At 41.3% G+C, this 14,466-nt stretch overlaps 1 protein-coding gene across 2 annotated transcripts in view; it reads right to left on the bottom strand.

Annotated features, from left to right (window-relative positions):
- LHFPL1 (LHFPL tetraspan subfamily member 1) overlaps positions 1 to 14,217 on the bottom strand; it is a 45,025-nt gene extending 30,808 nt beyond the window's left edge. Inside the window, exons 1-3 of one of the 2 annotated variants that reach the window (XM_044306525.1) lie at positions 14,150 to 14,217; positions 6,684 to 6,760; positions 460 to 1,175 (exon numbers count right to left, since the gene is read on the bottom strand). In XM_044306525.1, the coding sequence (XP_044162460.1) occupies positions 460 to 844 (385 nt within the window). In that variant the 5' untranslated portion in view covers positions 845 to 1,175; positions 6,684 to 6,760; positions 14,150 to 14,217. Of the gene's footprint in view, positions 1 to 459; positions 1,176 to 6,683; positions 6,761 to 13,998; positions 14,020 to 14,149 lie in introns of those variants that run through there. The other variant, XM_044306526.1, reaches the window with a different exon arrangement.
- Positions 14,218 to 14,466: the final 249 nt, after the last annotated feature.

Raw genomic sequence — 14,466 nt, 5'->3', positions numbered from 1 at the left:
TCTGCTATTTATGACTGTTATATGTAAGGATTAGTTTTATCTGTCTTAGTCGTCTGCTTATTTTTCTTAAATCTTCATCTTCTCTTATTTTGAATAACATTTTGGGACTTTGGAACCAATTACTCAACTTACAATGGTTTCAACATATAATGGTCGCCCCGAAACCCATTAATATTGTAACTTGAAGAACCGCTGAATATATATATATTTTTTACATTTATACAGTACTATATATACACAACTATATAAATTATATAGTAGATATGCAATATACATACTATACTTGTATATATATATATTTGTAGATACGTGTGTGTGTGTGTTTATGTGTATATATATTTATATTTGTATATACAGTACTATATATAAAAATATCTAAACTATATAGTAGAAAAAATTGTAGTCTTGGTATTTAGCAGTGCTAATTAAAAAATAATTTCACCTTTTATATAGACTTACCTCCAATAAACTGCATAGCTCCTTGAACTCTACCGGTCATTCTGGAGATGAGGTCGCCAATACAACAGCCAAGAACCGCAGCTGAAGACACTAAAAGGAGTAAAGCACAACCAATGCCCGTCACAAGAGTACAGATCTGCCAGGATAGACTAGGGATGGCACTAAAGCTGGCATATCTTCCACATTCTTCAACCATAACCAAGTTCTTTTCATCTACTTGAGCAGGGTACGTACACCGGCGGAAAGTGCTGAATGAAACTGGTTTCCCCATTTGGAAACCATACAACCAATAAGGCATGAAGAAACTGGTGCAGCTGGCAGCAGCTGATAGGAAAGACAGAAGTGCCCAGAGGGCACCAAGTTGTGTCAGGCTGCTTTTCATCATTCACAGCTGTATTTTTTCAGTTTTTTTCTCGTTAGTTTAATCTTCAAGTTCATAGAACAAGAGTTGGCATTGTTAGAGAACCTGATCTGCAATCATTTGTCTTTGCTTGTTACTAGTGTTTCACAGCAATCTTCTGATCTGTTAGTCTTTTTTGCTTCTTTGTCTTAATGTCAGGTCTTAAAGAATTTGCACGTAGCAGAAAGCTCATGCTGAAGCATAATGGTCTTCACCCTCTGATGGTTGCCACTTCAGCCTCGGAGACTCTGGTTGTATATCTTCTCATCGGCACTCTCCTTTAAACTGTTTTATTGTAACTACTAAAAGACGCTTCCTGTTGAGGGGAAATATAAGGACAATGGAATAAATTACTGCTTAGTCACACAAAGGAGCATTAGCTGCAGGTGCAGTGTCTATAGGATCAGTCGGGCTGATATACTGTAAACTCCTTCTTATTACTAAAAGGAACATTAAACATAGAAATGAATGCAAAGTAAACAGTAGATAATCTTGCTCTCACTGTTTGCCAGTCTGTGGCATTTTATGAATGATACTAAAACAGTCTTGCAGAAATTCTGCAGAGGAAAAAAAGGGGTTAATCTCCTGCTGATCTGTTCTATCTTCAACTGGAGACCTGTCATGGGGTAGGAGCTTAGCTAAGGGGTATCACAAACTTTGTATCCTTCTGCAGACAGCAGGGAGGCTCCAGCTCCAGCCACATGTTTTACAGTCGGACAAGGGCAGACTAGCCATAGACCCTACAGGGAATTTTCCCAGTGGGCCAATGTCCTTAGGGCCACCAGAGTCCTCCTTACTGCTGCTGAATAGGTACATACTACTGGGGGAACTACAGAGGTCATTATTAGAGGGAGTCCAGGCAGTATGGTGAAGGTAGGGCTGGCTTGTTGTTGTGGTCCACATTATACCTCCTAAGCCCCCCACCCCCGCTACATATACATATTAATTGTAGGAGGAGGACATAACATGACAGCTATTGATGGCTGCCACAGAGGGACAGCTTCTGGGGAGGTATTTGGTTCTGAAGGATAGTATTCTGTGCTGCACTATATTACTTCTGTCAGTTTGGACCCATCTACAACATTCGGGCCACTTTTAGTTTTTTCCAAGGCCATTTTAAGTTCCCAGTTCACCCATACAGTCAGACATAAGATAGTGAAGTGGAGGAGGGATGGGGACATGGCTAATGGAAGGAGTGTGGGAATTTTTTTTCGTGTGCATTTTCTGTGTTTAATGTACCTGTATCCAGTACTCATTCCTTGTTTTGTTTTTTAATCCAGGGACCCCAGGTGACCACCACTGACACCTGAGGGTGATACAAGGTTTATTGATGCAGTTGTATCTGTCCTTTTTACTTTCTCTCTTTTTATGATCCACTCCTGATGTTGTCTTCTAAAACTGCATCCGGAAACCTGACCGCGTGGCCGTACCATAACCAGGCCTTATATTAAGTTTTGTTTGAAAATGTGAAATACAGTAATAAAATCAACATTGCAAAACATCAACATCATTTTGCCTTAGGCTACTTTCACACTAGCTGTTCACCCTGTCGGATCCATTCTGCCACTATTTTGCCGTGCCGCCGGACTGCCGCTCCGTCCCCATTGACTCTAATGGGGTCGTGGGGGAGCTCCTACAGCAGCACTGCAGTGTGCAGTGAGAGGCCGCCAGACTAAAAGTACTGCATGTTTGACTTTTTAGTCCGGCGGCCTCTCACCGCGCACTGCCATGCTGCACCGGAGCTCCGCCCCGTCGCTATTATAGTTAATAGGGACGGAGCGCCAGTCCGGCAGCACGGCAAGATAGCGGCAGGACAGTTCACCCTGTCGGATCCATCCTGCCGCTAGTGTAAAAGTAGCCTTAGAGCTTCACGTGCAGTACCTCAAACACAGCAGTTTTCTCATTTACGTGGCCAGCTTAAAGTAAATCTCCACCGTTTTAAGACTGAGCCCCCTGTGTGAATGGAGCAATGCACATTCATGACCATTGCTCCCTTCTCTTCAGTCCCATAGGCAGTGAAGTAGCAGTCACACGTGTGCACTACCACTCTGTTCACAGAGGGGGCTTGGGGGACCTCCATTCTCACGATCACTGTGATTCTAAGTAATCATACATGTATCACCTATCCTGTGGATGGGCGACATACGTTGTTTATGGAATATCCTCTACAGTTCAAACAAAATAATTAGCTATAGTTAGCAATTAAGTAGTGTTCATATTTTTTAAAGACTTACAAAGGAACTTTTGTCTACTACATAGCAAATTGGACCCAGCACCATTAAAATTTACTTCATCAACAAAGGAGGTATGGGAACTGCCAGGAAACCTATTACCACACCTGGGCCGGGCTTTTGTTGTCCTCATCAACTGAGGTGTGGTAGTAGTAGCACAATATATTAGTACACACCCCTTACCTACAACTGATCCTTTATCCTCAGTAACATTCAGGCGTCAGTATAAGACTACAAATTGCAGAAAGAGAGATATTCAGAGCTTTGTGGCTGTTTTGTAGCATAAAGAGGTGTTAAAGTCATCTTTATTAGCTATTTTTAGTGTTTCTTTATTGCATAATGGCTTAACATAACTACTATGAATTCATAGATATCAGATTTTGTTGATATTTAGGCGTCTGATGGTTGGACTTAGGCACCAGAATGGTTTGGAAGTCATGATCTATATGTCTTTAATAAAAATAATAAAAAAACATAAATGCTCGCATAGCTACAGCAAAATATTTATGAGACAATCTTGGCTAAAGGTAAAATAAAGCCTATAAAAACTGTAGGCTATGGCCATTTGATCAAGATATAAGCAATGCAATCAATTTAGCAGACAAGGTGCTCATTTCTACTGGGCTGCACAGAGCTCCATCTATACACCACAGTGAGGATGAAATGTCTACCCTGTTCTTCTACAAGGCATGTAGGAGCAGGAATAATAAGTATAGGGTTTCTTGTCCCACAATGATGAGTGTTCTGGCATAAATCAACAAGAGGGTTCCACATTTTCTATCACTATAAAGTCTTATCTAGTGTATTTATCCTGACGTGTGTCATCATATAACGCTACTAACCTGATTCATGACTGATTAGTACACAGTATCAAAGGCTTAATGTAAAAGTAAAAGGAAAAACAAAACAAACTACTTAAAATATAATGGAATAAAAGATAAATAGATCTCCCAATATTTCCTAGAACTATTTCATTAAAAATAAAAAAATACCCGAAACTTGCATTAAAAACTGCATGTCATATACAATGTTCTTTGCACACAGGGGTTGGCTCTCTATAATGCCACTATCATCTTGCCTACCAATGTAGAAATTCCAGCTAATAGGCTAACTTTTACATATATAAATCGTTGCTTGCTGTGGAGACATTGTATTAAGAAATTAAAATGAATTCCTTCGAAAAATTCTTCCCAGTACTGCAGGAGTATTGTCAGATTACACCTACTTGTAAATGGAGATATTATACTAAATACAGTACATTTTAATAGCGATTCACTACTGTACTTAAATAGTTCCTTTAAATCTGCAGGGTGGCTACAAACTAGAGCTTCATTTAAATCCACTGCACAAACAGCTCAAAAATGCAAAAGATCACAACATTTCTTACAATAAAATATACAGTCAGGTCCATATATATTTGGACACTGACACAAATTTAGTTTTTTTTTACCTGTTTACTAAAACATATTCAAGTTATAGTTATATAATGGACATGGGCATAACGTCCAGACTTTTAGCTTTCATTTGAGGGTATCCACATTAAAATTGGATGAAGGGGTTAATAGTTTAAGCTCTTTTACATGAGGAACCCAGTTTTTAAAGGGACTAAAAGTAATTGGACAATTTACTCAAAGGCTGTTTCCTGGGCAGGTGTGGCCAATTCCTTCATTATTTCATTCTCAATTAAGCACATAAAAGGTCTGGAGTTGATTTGAGGTGTGGTGCTTGCATTTTGGAGATTTTGCTGAGAAGTAAACATGTGGTCGAAGGAGCTCTTCATGCAGGTGAAACAAACCATCCTTCATCTGCAAAAACAGAAAAACCCATCTGAGAAATTGCTACACTATTAGGAGTGGCAAAATCTACAGTTTGGTACATCCTGAGAAAGATAGCACTGGTGACCTCAACAATGCAAAAAGACCTGGACACCCACAGAGGACAACAGTGCTGGATGATTGCAGAATAATTGCCATGTTGAAGAGAAACACCTTCACAACAGCCAACCAAGTGAACAACACTCTCCAGGATATATGCGTATCAATATCCAAATCTACCATAAGGAGAAGACTGCGTGAAATTAAATACAGAGGGTTCACTTCACGGTGCAAGCCACTCATAAGCCTCAAGAATAAGAAGGCTAGATTGGACTTTGCTAAAAAAAAAAAAAAAAAACATCTTAAAAATCCAGCACACTTCTGGAAGAACATTCTTTGGACAGATGAAACCAAGATCAACCTTTACCAGAATAATGGAAAGAAAAAAGTATGGCGAAGGCGTGGTACAGCTATTGATCCAAAGCATACCACATCATCTGTAGAACACGGCGGAGGCAGTGTGATGGCTTAGGCATGCATAGCTGTCCGTGGCGCTGGGTCCCTAGTGTTTATTGATGATGTGACACAGGACAGAAGCAGCCAGATGAATTCTGGGGTTTTCAGAAACATACTGTGTGCTCAAATCCAGCCAAATGCAGTCAAACTGATTGGTCGGTGTTTCGTAATACAAATAGACAATGACCCAAAACATAACGCCAAAGCAACTCAGGAGTTTATTAAATCAAAGAAGTGGACTTTTCTTGAATGGCCAAGTCGGTCACCTGATCTGATATAGATCATTTCACTTGTTAAAGACTAAACTTCAGACAGAAAGGCCCACAAACAAACAGCAACTGAAAACCACTGCAGTAAAGGCCTGGCCGAGCATTAAAAAGGAGGAAACACAGCGTCTAGTGATGTCCATGAGTTCAAGACTTCAGGCAGTCATTGCCAACAAAGGGTTTTCAACCAAGTATTAGAAATTAAAATTTTATTTACAATGATTTAATTTGTCCAATTACGTTTGAGCCCCGGAAATGAAGGGATTGAGTTTATAAAATGTTTTAGTTCCTCGAATTTTTATGCAATTATTTATTGAATTAAAGCTAAAAGTCTGAACTTCAACTGCATCTGAATTGTTTTATTCAAAATCCATTGTGGTAATTTACAGAACAAAAATTAGAAAAATTTTGTATCTGTCCAAATTTATATGGACCTAACTGTAAATATTAAATGCTTTACCCGTAATGCATGTATCCTTAAAAGCATAGCACAAATGGATGCACTACACACTCACATTTTAATGGCACAATGTGACGCTAATAAAATAACAATTATCATATCCAAATCTAACTTTTCGTCTTACGCTGAGAACACAACTGAGAGTTCTAATGTTTTTAAGCTATTAAAATAGGATTTCATTCATTAGGCAAACATTAAGGGAGCATTTAAGCCACTTGTAAAATCCATCCGAGTCCATTAGTTCATCTCTAGTTTAACCCAATGCTCCCCATGGGTTTCTATTCTAAGGACATTTTACAGTTATGCAGCACAGACTACACGGAGAACCACATGAACATATTATGCAAATTAAAGAAATAGGTTTTAAATTACAAAATGAAACCTTTCTAGAACATTTGTCTAAATGACGATCTCTAACACATCGCTGGGTACATGTAAGGCATTCCCAACCATTATTGTACACAAAAAAGAGTTAATCTTATATCTTTGTTACAAACGTGCTAATTAAAATGAATGAATGTGAAGGAATGTTCTTACCGCACAGATGGAGGGTTCTGTGGCATCCTGTAGACTTCAGGATCTTCTGGTGACTTTTCCCAGAGCAGTCAATTCACCTTACACAGAGAGAGGTGGAGTTCATTATGACAGAAGCCAATAACCAACAAATGTGATTTTACAGGGCACATCTGACACTAATGAATAATGAATATTCACCCCAGGGAATCAGATTTCTTCATTGCAGACAATAAACATTTCTGCAATAAAGAAAGCATAAGAAAGTCCTACACCTTTCTTAAAGGGAGTCTGTCACCACCATATGGCCACATACAGTGCTTACATTGTCCTATAGCACAGCTATACATGCATGTAATGGTACCTTTGTCTTTTTCTTTACACTTGCAGAAGCTGGAAAAACAAAGTTAAATTCATATGCAAATGAGCACTCGCAAGTGCCCCGGGGGTGGCGTTCACTGTGTTGGAGCCCAGACTGCTCTGCCTTTTTTCATTGTTTCCCCGCCCCAGCCTTTGCCTATGCCCGCCCTCCTATTCCCTTGCGTCATCTTTCGGTCGGAAAGGCGCGAAACCAGTGGCAATGTGGCGTTTGCCGGCGCATGCGCAGCAGTTAAAGCGATGCCGTGCCCACAATGGGCATCGCAGTGCACATGCTCCGGCCCGGCGAGGCAGTGTACAGGCGCTGGATCACGGCCGGACCGAAGGATGACGCAAGGGAATAGGAGGGCGGACATAGGCAGAGGCTGGGGCGGGAAAACAATAAAAAAAAAAAAGGCAGAGCAGCCTGGGCTCCAACACAGTGAACGCCGCCCATGGGCACTTGCGAGTGCTCATTTGCATATAAATTAAACTTTGTTTTTCCAGCTTCTGCAAGTCTAAAGAAAATAACAAAGGTACCATTACATTCATGTATAGGTGTGCTATAGGACAATGTGAGCACTGTATATGGCCATATGGTGGTGACAGACTCCCTTTAAATACTTTGTGTTATATACAGTTTTAAGAGGCTCCAAAGCTGCATATACACATCCCTTATATACCAATAAGGCTGAAACTATATGCCAGCACCAGTGCCCTGTGAAAAAGCCAGTGAGCGAAACGGACGTCGGGCCGTCCCTCCAGCCAGGTTGGTCATTTGTCATGTACTCAGTATGCTAGCATTGCTGCTTGTGTGTTGATACCGTGGACTAGCGGTACCCTGTATAGTGTTATGCTCCTTGGTCTTCTCAAACCACCCAGGTTTTATTCTCGGTCCTGTGGTGTATTTGTGTATATATGGATAAGACTGACTGAGCACATTGATTGTTCCATCTTTTTTGTATACAGTCTCCGGTGTACCACACAGGCAGTAGCAACTTTATGCAACAATTATGCAATGATATACTTACTGGCATGGGGGGGGTTTCATCCACACTTCTTTGCATTTCCCTTCTGGGTTTTAATCATTCAATAACTATTTATCTTGTTTTTATGCATATTTGTTTAATAAAGATTTGTATGAACAGTACCGCTGGTGTGTTTTGCATTTGTAGGAGTTTCATATACACATCCCTTACAGCAGCACACAATCCCTTTGTGTGCTGTTGTCCTTTAATGGGTATTTAGGGATTTTAATATGGATGGCCTATCCTGAGAATAGGCCATCAATATCTGATTGTCAGCGATCTGACATTCCCCCCCTTCAGCTGTTTTAGAGTCGGCACCGGAACTAAAAAGCTCCATTGCTTGTGTAGTGGACGGAGCTGGTAACTTCCATGGGAGGAGCGCTGCACTTACCAGCTCCATCTACTACACGATGGATGAAGCTGTACAGTTACAGCACTGGAGATACTCCCAGACAGCTGATTGACAGGGGGGCAGGGTGTCCGACCCCCGCCGTTCAGATCCTGAGCATAGGCTCTCAATGTGAAAAGCTTGAAATACCCTTTTCAAGCAAGGACTTGAGCATAGGCGAGAATACAGTATGCCAGACCGACAGGGGAATTATACCTGAGGTCACGGTGTGAGCATTAGGTGGGCCGAGGTAAATACAGTTCTGGTTACTCACAGTTATGTTGTCCCTGGACAGTCCTGCACAAGTGATGAGGAGAACGGCACAGGAATTCTCTGGGGCACACTCTGGTGTAAGGGACACAGGCCAGATGGTGGTTCAAGGTGCCCGTGATGGTCTGTACTAATGTGCCTATGGCAAGGTCCCTTGTAATCGTGACACCAGTACCTTTTATGGTGGTACAACCATTTACTGTAGTGTTAACTGAGGAATTGGAGACTGAGACAAGGATGGTGCAATACAGCTTATAACTTTTACTGAATGTTGCTCCTGACAACGGTTACATCCAAGTATAAAACAGTCTCTAGTACATCGAGATATGAAATACAGTCTCATGCATACGGGGGTAGGATATTGTAAGCCCTCAGGTAAAACAGGCTCTTTGTATTTTATATATATGAAAGCTACTGCTTCAGACTAGGCTTTTGAAGTATAAAAAGTCTTAGGCTGGTATTAACTCTCGCCTTATTCTAACCTAGATTAAAGGTGGTTTTCAGAATCCTTGAACCTCTATTTCCAGTGCTTTTCTGACAGTTGGCCTAACTGTCCTCAGGATTTAAACTGGAGGTGTGGATGCCGGAAGCTGTGTCCTACACCTAATTGCAAAGGTGCCTGGGAAGCCTTTCAGTATGGCATGTTTGCTATCCTTTGACTTGAATAAAATATACTAGTCCCCTTGAATACTTGCTGTTTGCAGTTTTTCACTGGTCACCTCGGAGGAGCGAGCTATAGAAGTAGATTTCTCACCTCTAGGCTGAATCTTGTAGGCTTTAACCCTGGGCTGTGGAGCCAACAGGGAGAGAGCAAAGAGGCAGGAGGCCTCTATCCAGCAGGCAGCTACATCTTGGCTGCACGCTGACTAGACTTCAGGAAAAGAACCCCCTAACTAGGCCTGAGCTAAGCTATATATAGTCTGTAACACTGCCCCCTCTAGTGGAGAAACTAGTGTAGTGCGCACTAACCTGGCCTGTATAAAGGACCTTACATATAAAATCACATAGTGACATGGGAGAATATGACATGAGATGAAGTACAGCATACAGCCATAATACATGACAATAAAACACAATCAATTAGTTTGCTGTGCCCAAGATCATGAGTGGGACACTGCATACGACCCTTGTATAACATATGTCGCCCCCCGACACATCCAGGACAGGAAGCTGGTCACCTGCAAGACACCAAAACATACACTATATACAATCACGTCCAAAAATAGCAAATATAAATGTGGACTTTGCAATGTACTATAAAAACATTCTAGGCAAATACGTCACATATAATACAGTCCTGATCAAAAGTTTAAGACCACTTAGAAAATGGCAAAAAATCCTTTTTTACATTGTTGGATCTTAACAAGGTTCCAAGTAGAGCTTCAACATGCAACAAGAAGAAATGAGAGTGAGACAAAACATATATTTTGAGTATTCAATTAATTGAAAATAACGATTAAACTGAAACAGGCTGTTATTCAGCTGATCCAAATTTTAGGACCACATGCCTTTAAAAGGCCAAATCTGTGCAAAGATGTGGATTCATTGTCATTTTCTGTCAGGTAGTCACACGTTGTGATGGCAAAGGCAAAAAAACTCTCCCTTTTTGAACGTGGTCGGGTTGTTGAACTGCATAAGCAGGGTCTCTCACAGCACGCCATCGCTGCTGAGGTGGGACGCAGTAAGACAGTCATTTGGAATTTCTTAAATGAGCCTGAGGGTTATGGAACAAAAAAGTCAAGTGGAAGACCCAAAAAAATTCATCAGCACTGAGCTGGAGGATCCAATTGGCTGTCCGACAAGACACTGGACAATCCTCGACCCAAATTAAGGCCTTTACTAGTGCTGACTGCAGCCCCATAACCATCAGACGGCATCTGAGACTGAAGGGCTTCAAAAACAAGAAACCTCTTCAAAGACCTTGTCTCCTTGAACGCCACAGAACTGCTCGTTTGGACTTTGCAAGAGAGCACCAAACATGGGACATTCAAAGGTGGAAGAAAGTTTTATTCTCTGATGAGAATTTTTTTTTAACCTTGATGCTCCTGATGGTTTCCAACATTACTGGCATGACAAGCAGATCCCACCTGAGATGTTTTCTACACGCCACAGTGGAGGGGGCACCATAATGGTCTGGGGTGCTTTTTCCTTCAGTGGAACAATGGAGCTTCAGGAAGTGCAGGGGCGTCAAACGGCCGCTGGCTATGTCCAGATGTTGCAGAGAGCATTCCTCATGACTGAGGGCCCTTGTCTGTGTGGTAACAACTGGGTTTTTCAACAGGACAACGCTACAGTACACAATGCCCGCAGGACAAGGGACTTCTTCCAGGAGAATAACATCACTCTTTTGGCCCATCCTGCGTGTTCCCCTGATCTAAATCCAATTGAGAACCTTTGGGGATGGATGGCAATGGAAGTTTACAAAAATGGACAACAGTTCCAGACAGTAGATGGCCTTCGTGCGGCCGTCTTCACAACTTGGAGAAATGTTCCCACTCACCTCATGGAAACACTTGCATCAAGCATGCCGAAACGAATTTTTCAAGGGATAAACAATAACGGCGGAGCTACTCATTACTGAGTTCATGTTTTGAAGTTGGATTTCTGTTTTGGGGGGGGGTTTAGTTTTTTTTTTTTGGAGGTGTGGTCCTAAACTTTTGATCAGCCTAAAAACAGCCTGTTTCAGTTTATTCGATGTTTTCATTAAATTGAATGCTCAATTTTTTTTTGTCTCACTCCCATTTCTTCTTGTTGCATGTTAAAGCTCTACTTGGAACCTTGTTAAGATCCAGCCATGCTAAATATGATTTTTTGCCATTTTTCAAGTGGTCTTAAACTTTTGATCAGGACTGTGTATATACATAATTTTATATATATATATATATATATATATATATAATATCACTGGTCTGGATGAATAATGGGCGTTGACACTTTCAGTGCTTGACAGGGAAACATGGACGACGATCATAAGTAAGGGAAATAAAGTCCATGGCAAGTAATAAAGAGTCCCAATAAGTATTGGCATATATCAAAGTGCAAATATATATTATTCTTTTTAGCATATAAAACTTTTAAGAGATACAGTCATGTGAAAAAATTAGGACACCCTTTGAAAGCATGTGTTTTTTTGTAACATTTTTAATAAAAGGTTATTTCATCTCCGTTTCAACAATACAGAGAGATTAAAGTAATCCAACTAAACAAAGAAAACTGAAGAAAAGTCTTTTCAAGATCTTCTGTAAATGTCATTCTACAAAAATGCCTATTCTAACTGAGGAAAAAGATAGGACACCCTCATATGTATTCCCTCTTAAATTGGCTCAGATCTCACACAGGTATATCACACCAGGTGCACATAATTAGTAGATCGTTACTCTGCATGTTGAATGAGGCTTGCCCTATTTAAACCTCAGACATTTAGTTTGGTGTGCTCCTGACTGTTGAAGTGAGAGTGAGCACCATGGTGAGAGCAAAAGAGCTGTCAGAGGACTTCAGAAAAAAGATTGTAGCAGCCTATGAGTCTGGGAAGGGATTTAAAAAGATCTCAAAAGATTTTGAAATCAGCCATTCCACTGTCCGGAAGATAGTCTACAAGTGGAGGGCTTTCAAAACAACTGCCAACATGCCCAGGACTGGTCGCCCCAGCAAGTTCACCCCAAGAGCAGACCGCAAGATGCTAAAAGAGGTCTCCAAAAACCCTAAAGTGTCATCTCGAGAACTACAGCAGGCTCTGGCTACTGTTGATGTAGAAGTACATGCCTCTACAATCAGAAAGAGACTGTACAAGTTTAACTTGCATGGGAGGTGTGCAAGGAGGAAACCTTTGCTTTCCAAGAGAAACATCGAGGCCAGACTGACATTTGCCAGAGATAAAGTTGACAAAGACCAGGACTTCTGGAATAATGTTCTTTGGACAGATGAGTCCAAAATTGAATTATTTGGACACAACAGCAGAGGACATGTTTGGCGTAAACCAAACACAGCATTCCAAGAAAAGAACCTCATACCAACTGTGAAGCATGGAGGTGGAAGTGTCATGGTTTGGGGCTGCTTTGCTGCAGCAGGACCTGGTCAGCTCACCATCATAGAATCCACGATGAATTCTACTGTGTATCAGAAGGTGCTTGAAGAACATGTGAGACCATCAGTTAGAAAATTAAAGCTGAAGCGGAACTGGACCATGCAACATGACAATGACCCAAAACATACTAGTAAATCAACCAAAGATTGGTTGAAAAAGAAGAAATGGAGAGTCCTGGAATGGCCAAGTCAAAGTCCAGATTTGAATCCCATTGAGATGCTGTGGGGTGACTTGAAAAGGGCTGTACGTGCAAGAAACCCCTCAAACATCTCACAGCTGAAAAAGTTCTGCATTGAGGAGTGGGGTAAAATTTCCTCAGACCGATGTCGAAGACTGGTAGATGGCTACAAGAACCGTCTCACTGCAGTTATTTCAGCCAAAGGAGGTAACACTCGCTATTAGGGGCAAGGGTGTCCTATCTTTTTCCTCAGTTAGAATAGGCATTTTTGTAGAATGACATTTACAGAAGATCTTGAAAAGACTTTTCTTCAGTTTTCTTTGTTTAGTTGGATTACTTTAATCTCTCTGTATTGTTGAAACGGAGATGAAATAACCTTTTATTAAAAATGTTACAAAAAACCACATGCTTTCAAAGGGTGTCCTAATTTTTTCACATGACTGTAGCTCAGTGCAATGATTACAGAAAATGTCCTTTAGGGCATATGGCTTAAAACATTATAAAACATGTCCATAGCAAAACCCCAAATCAACCTGAAAAAGGGGTTAAAGGGAGTCTGTCACCTCCATATGGCCATATACAGTGCTTACATGGCTCTGTAGCACACCTATACAGGATTCTAACGGTAGCTTTGTCTTTGTACTTGCACAAAAAAAAGAGCAAGGATTTTTTCAAGGTAAAAAATCTCATTTTATTCAATATAAATCACATGATCATTACAGGTATTGCTCAAATGGGACAGGACATGAAGACTGAGCCACAAGGGGCTATACAATGTGGAGAATCACAATGGGGGATAATGTGACCATACCCAGCAGAAAACAACAATTTACCAGAGGCCGTGAGCAAAAGTGTAGTTGCGGGTGCGAATGCTGATCCCCTAGTATAAAACACCTACTGACTATTGCTCACAACCTCTGTCCGGGGATGCTGTGAGGTGTCAATGGACGGTGCAGTACTACTAATAAAGATGGCATATAACAATGAACTGCAAACCTCTCGTCCCACCCTGATCCAGCTGCCAAGTTACCTACCCATGTTGCTGCTGTAGAATGGTAACACGACTCCCCCACTGCTTCAACCTCGACACGTGTTTCGCCACGTAGGCTTCGTCAGGAGGTATAAACACACTAAGACAAACTTGGGCATATAAAGGCTAAAGAGGAGGGATTAATTATCACTCACCATGATCATCTGTACTGGGGGTGTGTTCCGGCGCGAACCGCCCATGTTGCAAGACTGCCTCCTTCAGCGCTCTCTGGTCATCAAATTGCGACCTGATTCCAGCACTTCCGGGTGGCAGTCATACAGAGCATGCTCCAGCCGCATCATCCCCCAATCACATGATCGCTCACTGGTCACATGGTCCTGCATCATGGACATGTGACCATCTCCTAGGTCCTTGAGCTGTAGCTAAAAAGTACTCCCAGGTCCTGAATACAACTATAGTAAATAACTACCAGTCATTGAGCTGAAGCTAGCTATCCATAACTCAGCATACC

The sequence above is a fragment of the Bufo gargarizans genome, chromosome 9 (genome assembly GCF_014858855.1).
Source record: "Bufo gargarizans isolate SCDJY-AF-19 chromosome 9, ASM1485885v1, whole genome shotgun sequence".
NCBI lineage: Eukaryota > Metazoa > Chordata > Amphibia > Anura > Bufonidae > Bufo > Bufo gargarizans.
The sequence above is the reverse complement of the archived record's forward strand: the minus strand, read 5'-3'. Positions and strand labels throughout refer to the sequence as shown.